This window comes from Hypanus sabinus, chromosome X1 (genome assembly GCF_030144855.1).
Source record: "Hypanus sabinus isolate sHypSab1 chromosome X1, sHypSab1.hap1, whole genome shotgun sequence".
Classification (NCBI taxonomy): domain Eukaryota; kingdom Metazoa; phylum Chordata; class Chondrichthyes; order Myliobatiformes; family Dasyatidae; genus Hypanus; species Hypanus sabinus.
Window position 1 is genome coordinate 3,381,593 of NC_082738.1, and position 18,917 is coordinate 3,400,509.

The following is an 18,917-nucleotide window of genomic DNA, read 5'->3' on the forward strand; positions in this document are numbered from 1 at the left end:
CAGCCCATAGCACACGCTTAGCACTCTCTGAGTAAAAAAAATTATCCCTGACATTTCTTCTGTACCTACTCCTCAGCACCTTAAACCTGTGTCCTCTTGTGCTAGCCATTTCAGCCCTGGGGAAAAGCCTCTGATTATCCACACTATAAATGCCTCTCATCATCTTGTACATCTCTATCAGGTCAGCTGTCATCCTCTGTCACTCCAAGGAGAAAAGGCCAAGTTCATTCAACCTATTCTCATCGTAATGCTCCCCAATCCAGTCAACATCCTTGTATATCTCCTCTGCACCCTTTCTATGGCTTCCATATCTTTCTTGTAGTGAGGCAACCAGAACTGAGCACGGTACTCCAAGTGGGGTCTGACCAGGGTCCTATATAGCTGCAACATTACCTCTTGGCTCCTAAATTCAATTCCATGATTGATGAAGGCCAATATATCATACGCCTCCTTTTCTTCTAGACTGGATTTATTACAGCCTTAGTACTCCATGGTTCCTGTACCCTACCATAACTTCCCTGTCTCATTGGAATGTACCTATGCAGACCTCCACACAAACATTCCCTGAACATTTGCCACATTTCTTCCGTACTTTTCCTTGAGAACATCTGTTTCCAATTTAAGCTTCCAATTTCCTGCCCGATAGCCTCATAATTCCGCTTACCCAATTAAATACTTTTCTAACTTATCTGTTCCTATCTCTCTCCAATGCTATTGTAAAGGAGATAGAATTATTATCACTATCTCCAAAATGTTCTCCCACTGAGAGATCTGACACCTGACCAGGTTCATTTCCCAATACCAGATCAGGTACAGCCTCTCCTCTTGTAGGCTTATCTACATACTGTGTCAAGAAACCTTCCTGAACACAGCTAACAAACTCCACCCCATCTAAACCCCTCCATCTGGGGAGATGCCAATCAATATTTGGGAAATTAAAATCTCCCATCACGACAACCCTGTTATTATTACACTTTTCCAGTATCTGTTTCCCTATCTGCTCCTCGATATCCCTGTTACTATTGGGCAGCCTATAAAAAACACCCAGTAAAGTCATTGACCCCTTCCTGTTCCTAACCTCAACCCACAGAGACTCCATAGACAATCCCTCCATGGCATCCACCTTTTCTGCAGCCGTGACACTATCTCTGATCAACAGTGCCACGCACCCCACCCCCCCACCTCTTTTGCCTCCCTCCCTGTCCTTTCTGAAACATCTAAAGCCTGGCACTCTAAGTAACCATTCCTGCTTCTGAGCCATCCAAGTCTCTGTAATGGCCACCACATCATATCTCCAAGTCCTGATCCACGCTCTAACCTCATCCGCTTTGTTCACAACACTCCTTGCATTAAAATAGACACATCTCAAGCCTTTGGTCTGAGCACATCCCTTCTCTATCTCCTGGGCTTATCCTCCCTCTCACACTGTCTACAGGCTTTCTCTATTTGTGAGCCAACCTCCTCTTCCCCAGTCTCTTCAGTTCAGTCCCCACCCCCCAACAATTCTAGTTTAAACTCTCCCCAGCAGCCTTAGCAAACCTCCCCACCAGGATATTGGTCCCCCCTCGGATTCAAGTGCAACCCGTCCTTTTTGTATAGGTCACACCTGCCCCAAAAGAGGTCCTAATGATCCAGAAATCTGAATCCCTGCCCCCTGCTCCAATCCCTCAGCCACACATTTATCCTCCACCTCATCCTATTCCTATACTCACTGTCAGGTGGCACAGGCAGTAATCCTGAGATTACTACCTTTGCGGTCCTGTTTCTCAACTTCCTTCCTAACTGCCTGTAGTCTTTTTTCAGGACCTCTTTCCTTTTCCGACCTATGTCATTGGTACCAATATGCACCATGACCTCTGGCTGTTCTCCCTCCCACCACAGGATATCTTGGATGCGATCTGAAACATCCCTGACCCTGTCACCTGGGAAGCAAACTACCATCTGTGTTTATTTCCTGCATCCACAGAATCGCCTGTTTGAACCCCTAACTATCGAGTCCACTATCACTACTGCTTTCCTCTTCCTTTCCCTACCCTTCTGAGCCACAGGGCCAGGTTCTGTGCCGGAAGGACGGCCACTGTCATTTCCCCCAGGTAGGCTGTTCCCCCCCCCCCAAACAGTACTCAAACAGGAGTACTTATTCTCAAGGGGTACAGCCACTGGGGTACTCTCTAGTACCTGACTCTTCCCCTTCCCCCCCTGACTGTGACCCACTTGTCTGTCTCCCATGGCCCCGGAGTGACTATCTGCCTGTAACTGCTCTCTATCACCTCCTCGCTCTCCCTGACCAGACGATGGTCATTGAACTGCATCTCCATTTCCCTAACATGGTCCCTTAGGAGCTGCAGCTCGGCGCACCAGGTGCAGATATGGCCGCCCAGGAGGCTGGGAGACTCCAGGACCTCCCACACCTGACACCAAGCACAGAATGCCGGCCTCACACACGGACTTCCTCCTTTCCGCAAATAACACCGGTAAACCTACCTTGGCTCATCCCGTTACTGCCTAAGCCCATTGAGCCAAAGCCCTATCATTCTGCTGTCACTCACTTCGCTGCCCACTGGATAAGGCGGTCTTCTTTTTAAACCTTTCACACTCTACTGCCTGACGTCACGCACCTGTGCCCTCTTGCCTCTCTTTTACCCCGAGTAGTAAAACTGTCTTCACAGTTTTTTTACTCAGAAAGTGGTGAGTGCGTGGAATGGGCTGTCGGCGATGGTGGTGGAGGCGGAAACGATAGGGTCTTTTAAGAGACTTTTAGATAGGTACATGTAGCTTAGAAAGATAGAGGGCTATGGGTAACTCTGGGTAATTTCTCAGGTAAGGACATGTCCGGCACAGCATTGTAGGCCAAAGGGTCTGTGTTGTGCTGTAGGTTGTCTATGTTTTTCTATGCTTCTCTGTTTCAGCCACCTATAACAAGAGATATTTTGTAAATCACCCAGAGAATGAATGATCATAACAAGATGAGTGCTTCTACTGATTTCAGCAACACTAATTGTTCTGAGTTTTACTTCTAAGAGCTGTATTATATTAGGGAAATACAGCATAGAAACAGGCCCTTCAGCTCAGTGATTCAGTGCCAAGGCAACCCATTTTCACTAATCCTATATTTATCCATTTTTTATTTATTAACTATTCCAGTTGATACCATTCACCTACCTACAAGACACAAATAACCTATTAACCCTATTTGGAATGTGAACAACCATACAGTGGAAAACTAACCTGTCACAAGGAGAACGTGGAAATTTCACACAGACATCACTGGAGGACAGGATTGAAGCCAGAAATTTGGCACTGCAAGGCAGCAGATCTACTAAATCGTACACCTGTGACACACCCATCCTCCCCTTGAGTTCCCACTGAGTTAATGTCTCCCTCCATTCCTTATTAAACCAGTATCTGTAATCCCAGATGATAACCTCATGCAATGTGAAGTGTATTATCACTTAGCAGGGCCACACAGCAATGCAAGGGCTGGGAGATTCTATAGGACCATCAAATTCTATGGAGAGCTATGTTCTGTAGTAGAGAACCCTGTTTTGTCAATGGATGGCTTATCAAGAAGATAAGCAAATTAATTCTAAATTAGTTCTCTTGAACCTTGGGCAGAAAAATCCAAATTGTTGACAATTTTGTAAGTAGCTCCCAGTGCTCTATCAGAACACCTCAGAAGTGAATGAAAAGTAAAATAGTAAGAAACAAAAAAGAGAAGCTGAGATAGCATCTCCAAATGAGATGCAAGGAAAAGTTCAAAAGGACAGTTTTTTGTTAAAGTCTGTGTTACGATTTCCTGTCAATTTCTTTAACCATGATTTAGTGTGCATGCCACTGTCACGCAGATAACAGTTCAATTGTGTTAAATGTCAGCTTTTCTCAAGTATGTTTGAACCAAGCAGAAACCCATTATCACATCTGTAGTCTCTAGATGAAATCCAGTAAATTTCTGTTAGCTTGATACAGAATGGATAATTACTCTGCATGGTGACAGTACACATTTAGCCAGATTCAGAAAGTTCAGGCATTGTTGTCAGAGTGACGATTTGGTGAACACCAGCTGCGAGCTGGAATTATTCCTATCTTTTTGCAGTTTATCCAGCCAGGATGGCACTTCCCATCAGGGTAAGATGTTAAAGGTTTCTGTCCACATGAGAACAGAGCCTCATTGATGACTGGTCCAACACTTTTGGTTCCATTCAGGAGATGGGCTGGTTGGTTAAACACCAATAACATCAAAGAATATTGGAAGAGTTGCCTTATCTGATGATCATGCATCCGATTATGAGTCAATCACCAAGTGTGCACCTTACAGACACACTGAATTTAACTAAGTCAGGTTAACATATGGTACTGCAACATTTTTTTTCAAACACTCCTTAAGATTCATGCCGTATTTAAATATTGTCATTCTTAAAGGGAACATATTGAGTGGTCTTCATTTTAGTGAAGTCACAGCTAACAGAGTGATTATCAACCAAAACTATGTGAAAGGTATTATGTTAGATAACCACATTTAAGATATTTTTTCCCTGTTTCCAGTCGAGGTGTCCTTATCGGTGCTCCAAAGGCAAATACAACCCAAGAAAAGGTTACAGAAGGCGGAGCAGTGTTTCATTGCCCTTGGTCGTCTAATGGAAGTCTATGTACATTAATACCATTTGATAACAAAGGTAAGATGTCTGCTCACCAGTGAGCTCAGCAAGGGTGAAGGTTGTCACCTCTTATGTTACAATATCCGGACCCATTGGAGTGATTGTAAATTTGAAGTACTCCATGACTTACTAACTCCATGTAACAGTGGTTGGAAGTTGATCACTTTTCTGTTGATTGATATATGATTCCTAGGGACCACCATGGATCAAAAACTGAAAATGTCCATGTATTACCTTTTACTGACTAGTTTATGTGACCCTATCTATAACTAACAACATCTGTTGCATAAAGGGATTTTCAGAAAATCATGAACTATAGAATATAGAAAATGCATTTATTTTGAAAGATCCAATTTACAAATATATTTATCTATTCAAAGAAAGGGATATTTGATAAGATGTTACAGGTGTCTGCCCACATGAGAACAGAGCGTCATGCTGGCTGGTCCAACACATTTGTTTCCATTGATGAGATGGGCTGGTAGGTCAAACACCAACAACATCAAAGAATATTGGAGAGTTGCCTTATCTGTTTAACAAGGAGTAGCAGCAGAAGTGGTGGATGTGGGGTCGATTTCAACGTTGAAGAGAAATTTGGATAGGTACATGGATGGGAGGGGTATGAATGATTATGGTCCCGGTGTAGGCTGATGGGACTAGGCAGATTAATAGATTCACATGGCCTAGATGGGCTGAATGGCCTATTTCTGTGCTATAGTGTTCTATGACTCTATGTCTCTGAGAATTTTTTTTTGCAGAATAGAGGATTAATCGTCACTGTGTAAGAGATTCAATAGAAGCAAGTCCAGTTACATGCTGGAGCTTTATATCATCCATCATACTTGAGAATAAACAATGAGATCAGGTGAGGCAAAACATGGCAAGAAACATAGAACATAGAACATAGAATAGTACAGCACATTACAGGCCCTTCGGCCCACAATGTTGTGCTGACCTTCAAACCCTGCCTCCCATATAACCCCCCACCTTAAATTCCTCCATATACCTGTATAGTAGTCTCTTAAATTTCACTAGTGTATCTGCCTCCACCACTGACTCAGGCAGTGCATTCCACGCACCAACCACTCTCTGAGTGAAAAACCTTCCTCTAATATCCCCCTTGAACTTCCCTCCCCTTACCTTAAAGCCATGTCCTCTTGTACTGAGCAGTGGTGCCCTGGGGAAGAGGCGCTGGCTGTCCACTCTATCTATTCCTCTTAATATCTTGTATACCTCTGTCATGTCTCCTCTCATCCTCCTTCTCTCCAAAGAGTAAATCCCTAGGTCCCCCAATCTCTGATCATAATCCATACTCTCTAAACCAGGCAGCATCCTGGTAAATCTCCTCTGTACCCTTTCCAATGCTTCCACATCCTTCCTATAGTGAGGTGACCAGAACTGGACACAGTACTCCAAGTGTGGTCTAACCAGTTTTATAGAGCTGCATCATTACCTCGTGACTCTTAAACTCTATCCCTTGACTTATGAAAGCTAACACCCCATAAGCTTTCTTGACTAACTTATCTACCTGTGAGGCAATTTTCAGGGATCTGTGGATATGTACCCCCAGGTTTCTCTGCTCCTCCACACTACCAAGTCAAGTATCCTGCCATTTACTTTGTACTCTGCCTTGGAGTTTGTCCTTCCAAAGTGTACCACCTCACACTTCTCCAGGTTGAACTCTATCTGCCACTTCTCAGCCCACTTCTGCATCCTATCAATGTCTCTCTGCAATCTTCGACAATCCTCTACACTATCCACAACACCACCAACCTTTGTATCGTCTGAAAACTTCCGAACCCACCCTTCTACCCCCACATCCAGGTCGTTAAAAAAATTCACAAAAAGTAGGGGGCCCAGAACCAATCCTTGTTGGACACCACTAGTCACAACCCTCCAGTCTGAATGTACTCCCTCCACCACGACCCTCTGCCTTCTACAGGCAAGCCAATTCTGAATCCACCTGGCCAAACTTCCCTGGATCCCATGCCTTCTGACTTTCTGAATAAGCCTACCATGTGGAACCTTGTCAAATGCCTTTCTAAAATCCATGTAGATCACATCCACTGCACTACCCTCATCTATATGCCTGGTCACCTCCTCAAAGAACTCTATCAGGCTTGTTAGGCACAATCTGCCCTTCACAAAGCCATGCTGACTGTCCCTGATCAGACCATGATTCTCTAAATGCCCATAGATCCTATCTCTAAGAATCTTTTCTAACAGCTTTCCCACCACAGACGTAAGGCTCACTGGTCTATAATTACCCGGACTATCCCTACTACCTTTTTTGAACAAGGGGACAACATTCGCCTCCCACCAATCCTCCGGTACCATTCCCATGGACAATGAGGACATAAAGATCCTAGCCAGAGGCCCAGCAATCTCTTCCCTCGCCTCGTGGAGCAGCCTGGGGAATATTCCATCAGGCCCTGGGGACTTATCCATCCTAATGTATTTTAACAACTCCAACACCTCCTCTCCCTTAATATCAACATGCTCCAGAACATCAACCTCACTCATATTGTCCTCACCGTCATCAAGTTCCCTCTCATTGGTGAATACTGAAGAGAAGTATTCATTGAGGACCTCGCTCACTTCCACAGCCTCCAGGCACATCTTCCCACTTTTATCTCTAATCGGTCCTACCTTTACTCCTGTCATCCTTTTGTTCTTCACATAATTGAAGAATGCCTTGGGGTTTTCCTTTACCCTACTCGCCAAGGCCTTCTTATGCCCCCTTCTTGCTCTTCTCAGGCCCTTCTTAAGCTCCTTTCTTGCTACCCTATATTCCTCAATAGACCCATCTGATCCTTGCTTCCTAAACCTGATGTATGCTGCATTCTTCCACCTGACTAGATTTTCCACTTCACTTATTACCCATGGTTCCTTTACCCTACCATTGTTTATCTTCCTCCTCACTGGGACAAATTTATCCCTAACATCCTGCAAGATATCCCTAAACATTGACTACATGTCCATAGTACATTTCCCTGCAAAAACATCATCCCAATTCACACCTGCAAGTTCTAGCCTTATAGCCTCATAATTTGCCCTTCCCCAATTAAAATTTCCCCAATTTGCCCTTCCCCTGTCCTCTCTGATTCTATCCTTTTCTATGATAATGCTAAAGGTCAGGGAGCAGTGATCACTGTCCCCCAGATGGTCAGCCATGACAGATCTGTGACCTGATCCGATTCGTTACCTAATACTATATTTAGTATGGCATTCCCCCTAGTCGGCCTGTCAACATACTGTGACAGGAATCCATCCTGGACACACTTAACAAATTCTGCCCCATCTAAACCCTTGGAACTAATCAAGTGCCAATCAATATTAGGGAAGTTAAAGTCACCCATGACAACAACCCTGTTATTTTTGCACCTTTCCAAAATCTGCCTCCCAATCTGCTCTCGGAATAGATCACATTCTGAGAGATGCCAGGTGAAGTATCCCAGCCTCTCCATTTCCCATGCCATTCACACTCCTGTTGCATTCAGCTTAATATTTTTAACTACAACTCTTTAGCCTTTCTCACCTCAACCCTTTCAGCTTCTTCCTGACTGCTGGAAGTACGAATCTTAAGGTCAGTAATTATCAACTTTAATTCAATTATAAAGATGTTGAACTAGGAATGGACTGTGATGACATTACTTCCCTAGCTTGGTGGGGTAAAGTTGTAAACTCCATGTAGATTTTGGGGATCATGATTGGACTCAAGTCACTGAGGCTGTGCGGTTAATGGATTAATGAGGGGGAGGGGAGGGGGAGATTGCAGAACTATGGGGAATGCTAAGCATGTCAGGACATGCCCCATTTAAAATGACCTTGGATTCTGAAAATTGAGGTGGGGTGAGTAAGACAGACAGAAATCCTGTATTATTAACATAAAATACTCTGCAGATGCTGGCGTCAAAGCAACATGCACAACACGCTGGAGGAACTCAGCTGAGTTCCTCAATCCTGTATTATTGCCACTTCATGACAAGAATGAAATTCATCCCTGTTTAAAAATGTTGTAGTGCTAAGGACTCAAATTTCCTAAACTTTGGTATATTCTTCAAATAGTGAGTGATGTTAAGGCAGGAGAGTGGGGTTGAGAGGGGTTTCAAATCATAGTTCACAGAGTAGAAGAGGATGGTGAAGTAAAGGTTTAAGCTGCATGCATGACCAGGACTGAAAGGAGTAGAAATGGGAAGTGAATGCAGGGGAACTAACCAGAGTTAGCTTTACAAAGAAGAAGGGGGAAGTTTTGAGCTTCCAGGAAACAAGACATTTTAAGTCAAAGATAGAAGAATGATGTGTGAGGAAAATGAACATTGAAAATGGCTTAATAGAATTCAACATGATTTAGTTGGTAATAGTCCTGTCTCTGAGCCAAAATCCAAAGAGTTGAGCAGTTAATCTTAATTGTTACTTCAATTAATTGCTGAAGGAGTGCTACAATATCAGAGGCACCTTCCTTCAGATTGGACTATTGTTTTTACTTCTGGCTGCCTCATCGTAGGAAAGATGTGGAAGCTTTAGAGACTTTGGATCCTTGACTTCTTCACTGGGAGACAACAGTCTGTGTGGATTGAAAATAACATCTCCTTCTCATTGACAACTAACACTAGCCACCTCAGAGGTGTGTGCTTAGCCCACTGCTCTACTCTCTATAACCAGGACTGTGTGGCTGGGCATAGCTCAAACACCATCTATAAATTTGTCAATGACAGTACTATTATTCAGATGGAGATGAGAAGGTGTACAGGAGTGAGATACTTCAGCTGGTTGAGTGGTGTTGCAGAATGTCAGAATTGAGCGTGAACTTCAGGAAGGGTAAGTAGAGGGAACATCTCAAGGGATCAGCTGTGGAAAGGGTGAGCAGCTTCAAGCTCCTGGGTGCTTGAACATTTCCTGGGCCTAACATACTGATGCAATTACAAAGAAGGCATGACAGAGGCTATATTTCATTAGGAGTTTGAGGAGATTCAGTATACCACCAAAGACACTCACAAGTTTCTACAGATGTACCGTAGAAAGCATTCTAACTGATTGCATCAGTGTCTGGTATGGAGGGGCCATTGCACAGGACTGGATAAAGCTGCAGAGAGTTGTAAACTCAGCCAGCTCCATCATGGGCACCTCCCAAGCATCGGGGACATCTTCAAATGGCAATGCCTCAATAAGGCGGCACCCATCATTAGTGACCCCCATCATCCAGGACATACCCACTTCGCATTGTTACCATCAGGGAGGAGGTACAGGAGCCTGAAGATGCACATTCAATGAATCGGAAACAATTTCTTCCCCTCCATTATCAGGTTTCTGAAGACAATGATCCCATAAACACTACATCAGTACTTCTCCTTCTCTTTTGGCACTACTTATTTAATTTAATTTATACACCATATGCTTCTTATTTGTAATTTATAGTTTTCATTATCATGTATTACATTGTACTGCTGCCACAAAACAAAAAAATTCACAACATATGCCAGTGATATTGAACCAGATTCTGAGTTGGAATTTCCAAGTTTGCATATGATAGGTTATTTGTTAATGGAGGTCTCAAGGGATATATTGAAATGATAGGCATAGGTCATGATAGACATTAACTGTAATTATGCATTGCATTGAAACCAACTAATCAGGAGAAACCATGTCTCTGCTACTCTTCTGAACATTATTTGTTGGTCTACTTAGTTTCTTAGAAACCGCACCCCACCCCCCATGCCTCTACTCATTCACGTTGAGATATTTGAGCTTTATTGTGATATCCTCCATCACCAAATAGCCTTGCGAGTCCCTTTGGAAAATATTTATTTAGTCCATTGAATAGTAAAATTCTGGATCTACAGAAGGAAAAATAGAAATAACTTTAAGAAGTACTGGAGATAAACATGGTCACGATCAGGGTGGATATAAAGTCTGGTGGGGATATAATTATTTAATATTTATTTTGTGTTTACCAGTTAGATGATTGTTTATGTCTATTAACACTGATGCAGTGCTTAAATAGCTTGATTTATTTTCCTGCAGGTGACCGATACATTAATCGCACATATGAGACTCTGATGGAAGATAAATCCAACCAGTGGTTTGGAGCAACAGTCAAAGCACACAAGGACAAAATTGTGGTTAGTTTATCTGAATGCTGATGGCAGAGTGAAACTTCCTGCACATTTGAGCCCAAGAACAGATGTGTTTGAGCATAAACCCAGTACAAAAATCAACTCAGGGGAAAGGCATGAACATCACAGAAAATGAATTTTCTGTTTTAATCTTGTTGTTCTGATTTTGCATGAGTGAAACTTTGATTATCATATTTACAAGGGAATAAATTGTTTGTAGTATGAAGTTTCTTTCAGCCACTGGTAATGTTTATTTTCTTTTTTCAGTCTAGTTTAATATTTTCTCATGTGTAAGCACGGTGAATTGAATGTCATTATCATTATGTGCCATGTTGTATGACATGGGTGATCATGGTCTTATCCATGAACCTAACTGTTCTTGGCAAATTTTTCTACAGAAGTGGTTTGCTATTTGTAATGTTAAGTTAGGTTTGTGGGTCTAGCAAGTGAGACTGAAAACACTCCCTGTGAATAGGTATATCAATCATTTAGTTACAAACAGTAAGAATTCAACCATTCATGTTCCCCAAGTTAGACATTACAAGGCTGACTACTCAATAGACATATGTACATTCAACAAACATACTTAGTTCAAAGTGCATACAGAGCATACCTTCCCAACGGTCATGTGCGACGCTTGGCTTAAACAAAGGGAAAGGGAGATCCTCCCACACATGCTCTCTATATACCCAGGATGTTTGAAATTGGACACTAAACAGCTATCCAATGGGAAAAACAGTTGCAGTTCCTAAACTAACCGATCACGATGGAAGTGACTTTCGACAATCAGAATAAGGCACCCCGCCCCTCCCACGGCAGGACACAATTACCTTCTTCCGGGCAATATCTTTACCAGACGGGTGACCCCAGCCATTATCAATACTCTTCAGAGATTGTCTGCCTGGTGTCAGTGGTCACATAACCAGGGCTTGTGGTATGCAGCAGCTGCTCGTACGACCATCCACCACCTGCTCCCACTAAACACAGGAGTAGAATTAGTCCATTCAGCCTATCAAATCCACTCTGCCATTTCATCATGGGTGATCTTAGATCTCACTCAACCCCATGCACCTGCCTTTTCGCCTTATCCTACGATGGCCCGATCAATGAGGAATCTATTAACTTCCGCTTTGAATATACCCACAGACTTGGCCCCCACCACTATCTGTGGTAGAGAAATCCACAGATTCACCACTCTTTGGCTAAAAAAATTCCTCCTTACTTCTGTTCTAAAAGGTCACCCTTCAATTTTGAGGCTGTGCCCTCTAGATCTGGATACTCTGACCAAAGGAAACATTTTCTCCACATCCATCTTATTTCGTCCTTTCAACAGTCAATAGGTTTCAATGAGATCCCCACGTACTTTTCTAAATTCTAGTGAGTACGAGCCCAAAGTTGCCAAATGCTCCTCATATGCTAACCCTTTTATTCCCAGAATCATCCCCATGTCCAATCAAGAACCTATCAAGCTTTGCCTTAAATACACCCAATGGCCTGGCTTCCACAGCTGCATGTGATAACAAATTCACCACCCTCTGGCTAAGGAAATTTCTCTGCATCTTTGTTTTAAATGGACTCCCTTCTATCCTGAGGTGGTGCCCTCTTGTCTTAGACTCCCCCACAGTCGCTTGGCTTTCATTCTTCTAAAGTGGCCTCTGAAAGAGTGTTACATCAGGGTCCATGCAACTAAGCTTAATGTTAGCACTGATGGAAGGTTAAATCCTGAAATGCTCTTGCTCCCACTGTCATAGGAAGAAAATCCATTCAATAGTTTTCTTGCTTAATTAGGGACAGGCAATAGCCTATGAACAAAAGAAAATATATGTGGACAACATCATTTCAATGCTGTTACAGAAAACTAATCTGGTAAATGATTTGATAAATCTGTGCTGTTCATGCTGTCTTCCAAATCTCCATTCAGTCAATGTGTGCTCACTCTGCAGGCCTGTGCCCCAATGTATCGCTGGAAGTATGTGAAATCAACCTACACAGGGGACCTCACTAGTGGGAGTACACCAGTGGGCTCTTGCCTGATAGCATCCAAGAATTTCAGCACCTATGCAGAATATTCTCCCTGCCGCTCCAATCTTTTGGAAGTACAGATAAAAAATGGTAAGAGAATATACAGCATAAAATCCACTGATATCAGAATGTTCATAAAACTGAAGCCTTCTAATATTTATAAAGATTCATATAAAGCTTTGTTCTGCATTGGGGGTCCTTATTTCAGTCCAGTTATTGTTAAAGCACACCTAGTTAGATTGAATTACATTGTGCAATGGGCATAAAATATATAGATTAAGCACTTGTGATATCCATTGTTCTGCAAGACTGTGGTCTGTGGTCAATTGTGATTCCAGTGGGCTTCCAGCAGGAGATGAGAACTCAGAGGAGGCTGAGGTACAGAGAGAGGGGGTGGAGGAGGGGAAAGGTGCAAATAGGTTGGAAAATGGAGATTCAACAACAGAGATGAAACAATAAAACAGAGTGGAAAGAGAATTAATGAAAACAGAAAACAAAAAATCAGAAGAGTAAAATTAATAAGCAGGGGCCAACATATTCCCCGATGACCATTGGATGTCCTCCAAATGTTGTACTTTCCTCTCACATCCCAAAGATGTGTGGGTTTGTAAATTAACCAGTATGTGGGTCAATGGTGGAAGCTGGCAAAGAATTAATGAGAATGCTGGGGAATTTTTTGAAAATGGATTAATGTAAGATTAGTAAAAACGGTGGTTGATAATTTGCATGGACGGGGTGGGCCAAAAACACTGTTTTTGTTCTGTATCTCTCGATGACTCAAAAACCGATGAGCTAGAGTGGAAGAGTCACAGTTGTTAACGTGTAGGGAGATCACGAGGTAAAATCTCAGCCTCCTATTGTTGGGGAATGAATGAGAAGGTCAACAGATAGGGATGGTTAATTTGTCATTGAGTTTACTGGTAAATTTTCTCTCAGACAGAGTTGTTGAATATTTGAGTTGCATCCAAAGGTCTGGGCTGGTGGCAGTTATAGAAATCTCTAGTTATACTGGTTACAGTTTGCACCTTCTGCATTTGCTTGAGAGGATTCAAGAATCATTTAAGATGCAGCAGATCAATCAAACCTAATTCCTTTGTAAATATATGTCATCTGGAATTGTGCTTCTATGATAAATGATTAATTGCAACTGTCTTTATTTCTCAGGTCCTGATCAACGTTTTTGTGAAGCAGGATGGAGCAGTGAGCTCACAAAGGTAAAAAGCTCACGCTGTATTTATCTACCCATTTCCCATTCCTGAAATAACTTTTTTGTTTCTGGGGGATTGACACATCAGTTTGAAAATTAATATGAGCTGCAAGTCTCTAACAAAGATGTAACAGATTCCGCTCGCCTCTACTTGAAAGAGAAATGCTGACTAGCTTATTATGTTGACCAAAATCACTATTAAAAATAGCAACAAAAGGAATTTGATGTAAATCTATTGTACATCCATACAATAATTTTGACTTGTACCAGGGAGATATTCAAGGAGCAGACTCTCCTGCACGAATATCCCATGAAGTTCTGTAAGTTACTCCTCACTAAACATCGGAAAGTGGGGGAATAAAGAAAATGGAATGAGAGTTGGCCTAACAAACCTTCAGTTCTGCTCCACAATTCACCAGGATGACACTCTCCATGTGGCTGGTAGTAAATTTCAGTGCTCTGTTCCCACCTTCACCTCACACCCCATTGACCTCGGTACTGACTGCCTACTTGATTATATTTAATGACTTGACCATCACAGGCAGCTATGATTAGGAATTCTATGTGTTCATCATCTTGGGGTGAAGACATTTCTTGTGATATTTGTTCCAACTGAAGCACCTTGTATCCTGACACTGTGACCTCTATTTCTGAACTCTGCAGTCCCTCTGGTTAAAAAATCACAGCATGTTGCTATTCTCACCAAAGTCATAGAGTCTTAGTAAAAAACTTCAATTCCCTTAATGTAAATCTTCAGTTTTGTAAATGAATAAAAACTCCAGAATGTATCAGGCTACTATGATAGAGAACATTGTTTCACCCTTCACTACCTCTTCAAAATGTTCTGGTTTACTACACTGTCTGTATTTGACAAGACTGACAACAACTTGGCCAGCAACCCACATACCTTGCATTGTTTCAGATCAAGCAAACTCAACCCAGCCCAAAAAAACTGCGAGGGGTGATTGATAAGTTTGTGGCCTAAGGTAGAAGGAGTCAATTTTAGAAAACCTAGCACATTTATTTTTCAACATAGTCACCTCCTACATTTACACAGTTAGTCCAGCTGTCATGGAGCATATGGATCTTGGACCTCCAGAAAGTGTCCACAGATGGGTGATTGATAAGTTCGTGGCCTGAGGTAGAAGGAGATGAGTTATACAGTTCTCGATACATACACGTGCAGCTCAACTCTTTGAGTGATTATGCAGAAAATTTGGTTAATAACTCATCTCCTTCTACCTTAGGCCACGAAGTTATCAATCACCCATCTGTGGACACTTTCTGGAGGTCCAAGATCCGTATGTTCCACAACCGCTGGACTAAGTGTATAAAGGTAGGCGGGGACTATGTTGAAAAATAAATGTGCTAGGTTTTCTAAAATTGACTCCTTCTACCTTAGGCCATTAACTTATCAATCACCCCTCATAAACAAAGACTAATAAAACAGTTTTTTTAAAAAGTGCACAGACAAAATACACTGGACAACAATTTTTTTCAACGTGTTGCTTACACAGATTTAAAAAAAAATTATGATACACTGCTTGAAGTTGAACACAGTTACAATTTCAACAATTTCAATCATGTAGGAATTTGGAAAAACAAGAAATTAACTTTTATTGAATATAATCTGTTCAATTGCATAACAGTGTTGATGTTTTCTAATAGTTTAACTGAGCTAAAAATGTTTTGTTGATGACTTTCATTTGTACTCAGTGTCTGAGACTTCTCGTATAAGTGTCCAACAATAATCAGCCAGCATTGACGGATTCCAGTTGCCCTGATACCATTTCTCCATGACCGCAGTGTCCTGGTGAAAGCTTTCACCGTGCTCGTCACTGACAGTGCAAGATTTGCAGGAAAGAAGTCTAAATGGGAATGCAGAAAATGAATCTTTAGTGACATGTTGTACTTCATGGTTTTGTATGCTTGAAGCATGTTGTCAATCAGCTGCATGTAGTTTGAAGCTTTGCAGTTGCCAAGAAAATTTTCAACAACATCCTTCAATGCAATTTTCTCCAGTCCCATTACAATCTCTTCAAATTGCCTGTCATTGATGACCTGTTTGATTTGTGAACCAACAAAAATGCATTCCTTAATCTTGACATCAGTTACTATAGGAACCATCTGTCTCAAATATTCCTTCACAAAAATTTTTGTGCCTGGTGACAACAGATTTCATCCCCGCAGTCTTGAACCCAGGTTAGGAATGGATCTCAAGAGAGTGAATTTGTGGAATGCCAATAAGATGGCTTTTTAGAGCCTACAAGGGAATCAGCTGTACTGGATTGGGTGTTATGTAATAAATCGTGGGTGATTAGGGAGTTTAAGGTAAAAGAACCCTTAGGAGGCAGTGATCACAATATGATTGAGTTCAACTTGAAATTTGACAGGGAGAAAGTAAAGTCTGATGTTGCAGTATTTCAGTGGAGTAAGGGAAATTACAGTGGTATGAGAGAGGAATTGACCAAAGTAAACTGGAAGGAGAAGCCGGCAGGGATGTCAGCAGAGTAGCAATGGTGTGAGCTTCTGGGAAAAATGAGGAAGGTGCAGGACACATGTATTCCAAAAAAAAAGAATATTCAAATGGCAAAATAGTACAACTGAGGGTGACAAGGGAAGTCAGAGCTAATGTAAAAGCAAAAGAGTGGGCATACAATAACACAAAATTGGGAAACTTTTAAAACCCTACAGAGAGCAACTAAAAGAATTATTAGGAGGGAAAGCATGAAATATGAAAGCAAGCTAGCAAACAATATAAAAATGGATAGTAAAGGCTTTTTCAAGTATGTAAAAAATAAAAGAGAGATGAGAGTGGATTTAGGACCATTAGAAAATGAGGCTGGAAAAATAATAGTGGGGACAAGGAGGTGGCAGATGAATTAAATGAGTATTTTGCATCAGTCTTCACTGTGGAAGACAATAGCAGTGTGCCAGATGTTGAAGGGTGTGAGGGAAGAGAAGTGAGTGCAGTTACTATTACAAGAGAAAAGGTGCTCTAAAAGTTGGAAGTCCTAAGGGTACATAAGTCTCCCGGACCAGATAAATTACACCCTAGGGTTCTGAAAGTGATTTTGGAGGTATCAATGATGATCATTCAAAAATCGTTGGACTCAGCATGGTGCCAAAGGACTGAAAAATTGCAAATGTCACTCCACTTCTTAAGAAAGGGAAAAGGCAGCAGAAAGGAAATTTTAGACCAGTTAGTCTGACCTCAGTGGTTGTGAAGATGTTGGAGTCAATTGTTAACAGTGGGGTTATGGAGTACTTGGTGACACAGGACAAGATAAGACAAAGTCAGCATGGTTTCCTTAAGGGAAAATCTTGCCTGGCACACCTATTAGAATTCTTTGAGGATAGATAAAGGGGATGCAGTGGATGTTGCATATTTTGACTTTCAGAAGTTGCTTACCAAGTTAAGAGCTCATTGTATTACAGGAAAATTACTGGCATGGTTAGAGCATTGGCTGATTGGTAGGAGGCAGCACGTGGGAATAAAAGGATCATTTTCTGGTTGGCTGCCAGTGACCAGTGGTGTTCTGCAGGGGTCGGTGTGGGAACCAATTCTTTTTATGCTGTATATAAATGATTTAAAGATGAAATAGATGGCCTTGTTGCCACATTCTCAAATGATACAAAGATTGGTGGAGGAGCAGGTAGTGTTCAGGAAACAGGTAAGCTGGCAAATTTAATTGAATTGAATTGACTTACTTCTTACATCCTTCACATTCATGAGGAGTAAAAATCTTTATGTTACGTCTCCGTCTAAATGTGCAATGTGCAATTTATAGTAATTTGTAATAAATAATATGCACAATAGGACTGTCAATATAGCATAGAAATACAATTGTATCTGTGTGAATTTATCAATCTGTTGGCCTAGTGGAAGAAGCTGTCCTGGAGCCTGCTGGTCGTGGCTTATATGCTGCTTATATGGCACTGTTTCCTGGACAGTAGCAGCTAGAACAGTTTTCAGTTGGGGTGACTCGGGTCCTTTTACACCCCTGTCTCTGTAAATGTCCTGAATAGTGGGAAGTTCACACCTACAGATGTGTTGGGCTGTCCACACCATTCTCTGCAGAGTCCTGTGATTGAGGGACTCAATTCTGCGATTACAAAAGGACTTAGACAGATTAGGAGAATGGGCAAGAAAGTGGCAAATGAAAAACAATGTTGGAAAATGCACAGGCATGCACTTCGGTAGTAGAAATAAATGTGCATGTAAATGGGGAGAAAAATCAAAAATCTGAGATGCAAAGGGACTTGGAAGTCCTTGTGCAGAACATCTTACAGGTTAATTTGTAGGTCAAGTCAATGGCAAAGAAGGTAAATGCCATGTTAGCATTCATTTCAAGAGGTCAAGCATACAAGAGCAAGGATGTGATGCTGAGGCTTTATAAGACACTGGTGAGGCCTCACCTTGAGTACTGTGAAGAGTTCTGGGCTCCTCATCTAAGAAGAGATGTGCTGGCATTGAAGAGGGTTCTGAGGAGGTTCACAAGGATGGTTCCAGGAATTAAAGGGTTATCATACGAGAAATGTTTGATGGGTTTGGGTCTGTACTCACTGGAATTCAGAAGGATGAGGGGGAATCTCATTGAAACCTTTCGAATGTTGAAAAGCCTAGACAGAGTAGATATGGAAAGGATGTTTCCCATGGTAGGAGAGTCCAGGACAAGAGGGCACAGCCTCAGGATAGAGGGATGTACTTTAAATCAAAGATGTGAAGAAGTTTCATTAGACAGAGGATAGTGAATTTGTGGAATTTATTACCATAGGCAGCTGTGGAGACCAGGTCATTGGGTGTATTCAAGGCAGAGATTGATAGGTTCTTGACATCAAAGGTTATGGGGAGGAGGCCGGGGAGTGGGGCTGAGGAGGAGAGAAAAGGATCAGCCATGATTGAATGGCAGAACA

General features: G+C 41.9%; 1 protein-coding gene across 1 annotated transcript in view; it reads left to right on the forward strand.

The window, feature by feature from the left end:
* LOC132384531 (integrin alpha-8-like) overlaps positions 1-18,917 on the forward strand; it is a 152,624-nt gene that overhangs the window by 22,918 nt on the left and 110,789 nt on the right. Inside the window, exons 2-5 of the mRNA XM_059955682.1 lie at positions 4,543-4,673; positions 10,680-10,777; positions 12,715-12,883; positions 13,958-14,007. Coding sequence (XP_059811665.1) covers positions 4,543-4,673; positions 10,680-10,777; positions 12,715-12,883; positions 13,958-14,007 — 448 coding nt within the window. The remainder of the gene's footprint in view (positions 1-4,542; positions 4,674-10,679; positions 10,778-12,714; positions 12,884-13,957; positions 14,008-18,917) is intronic.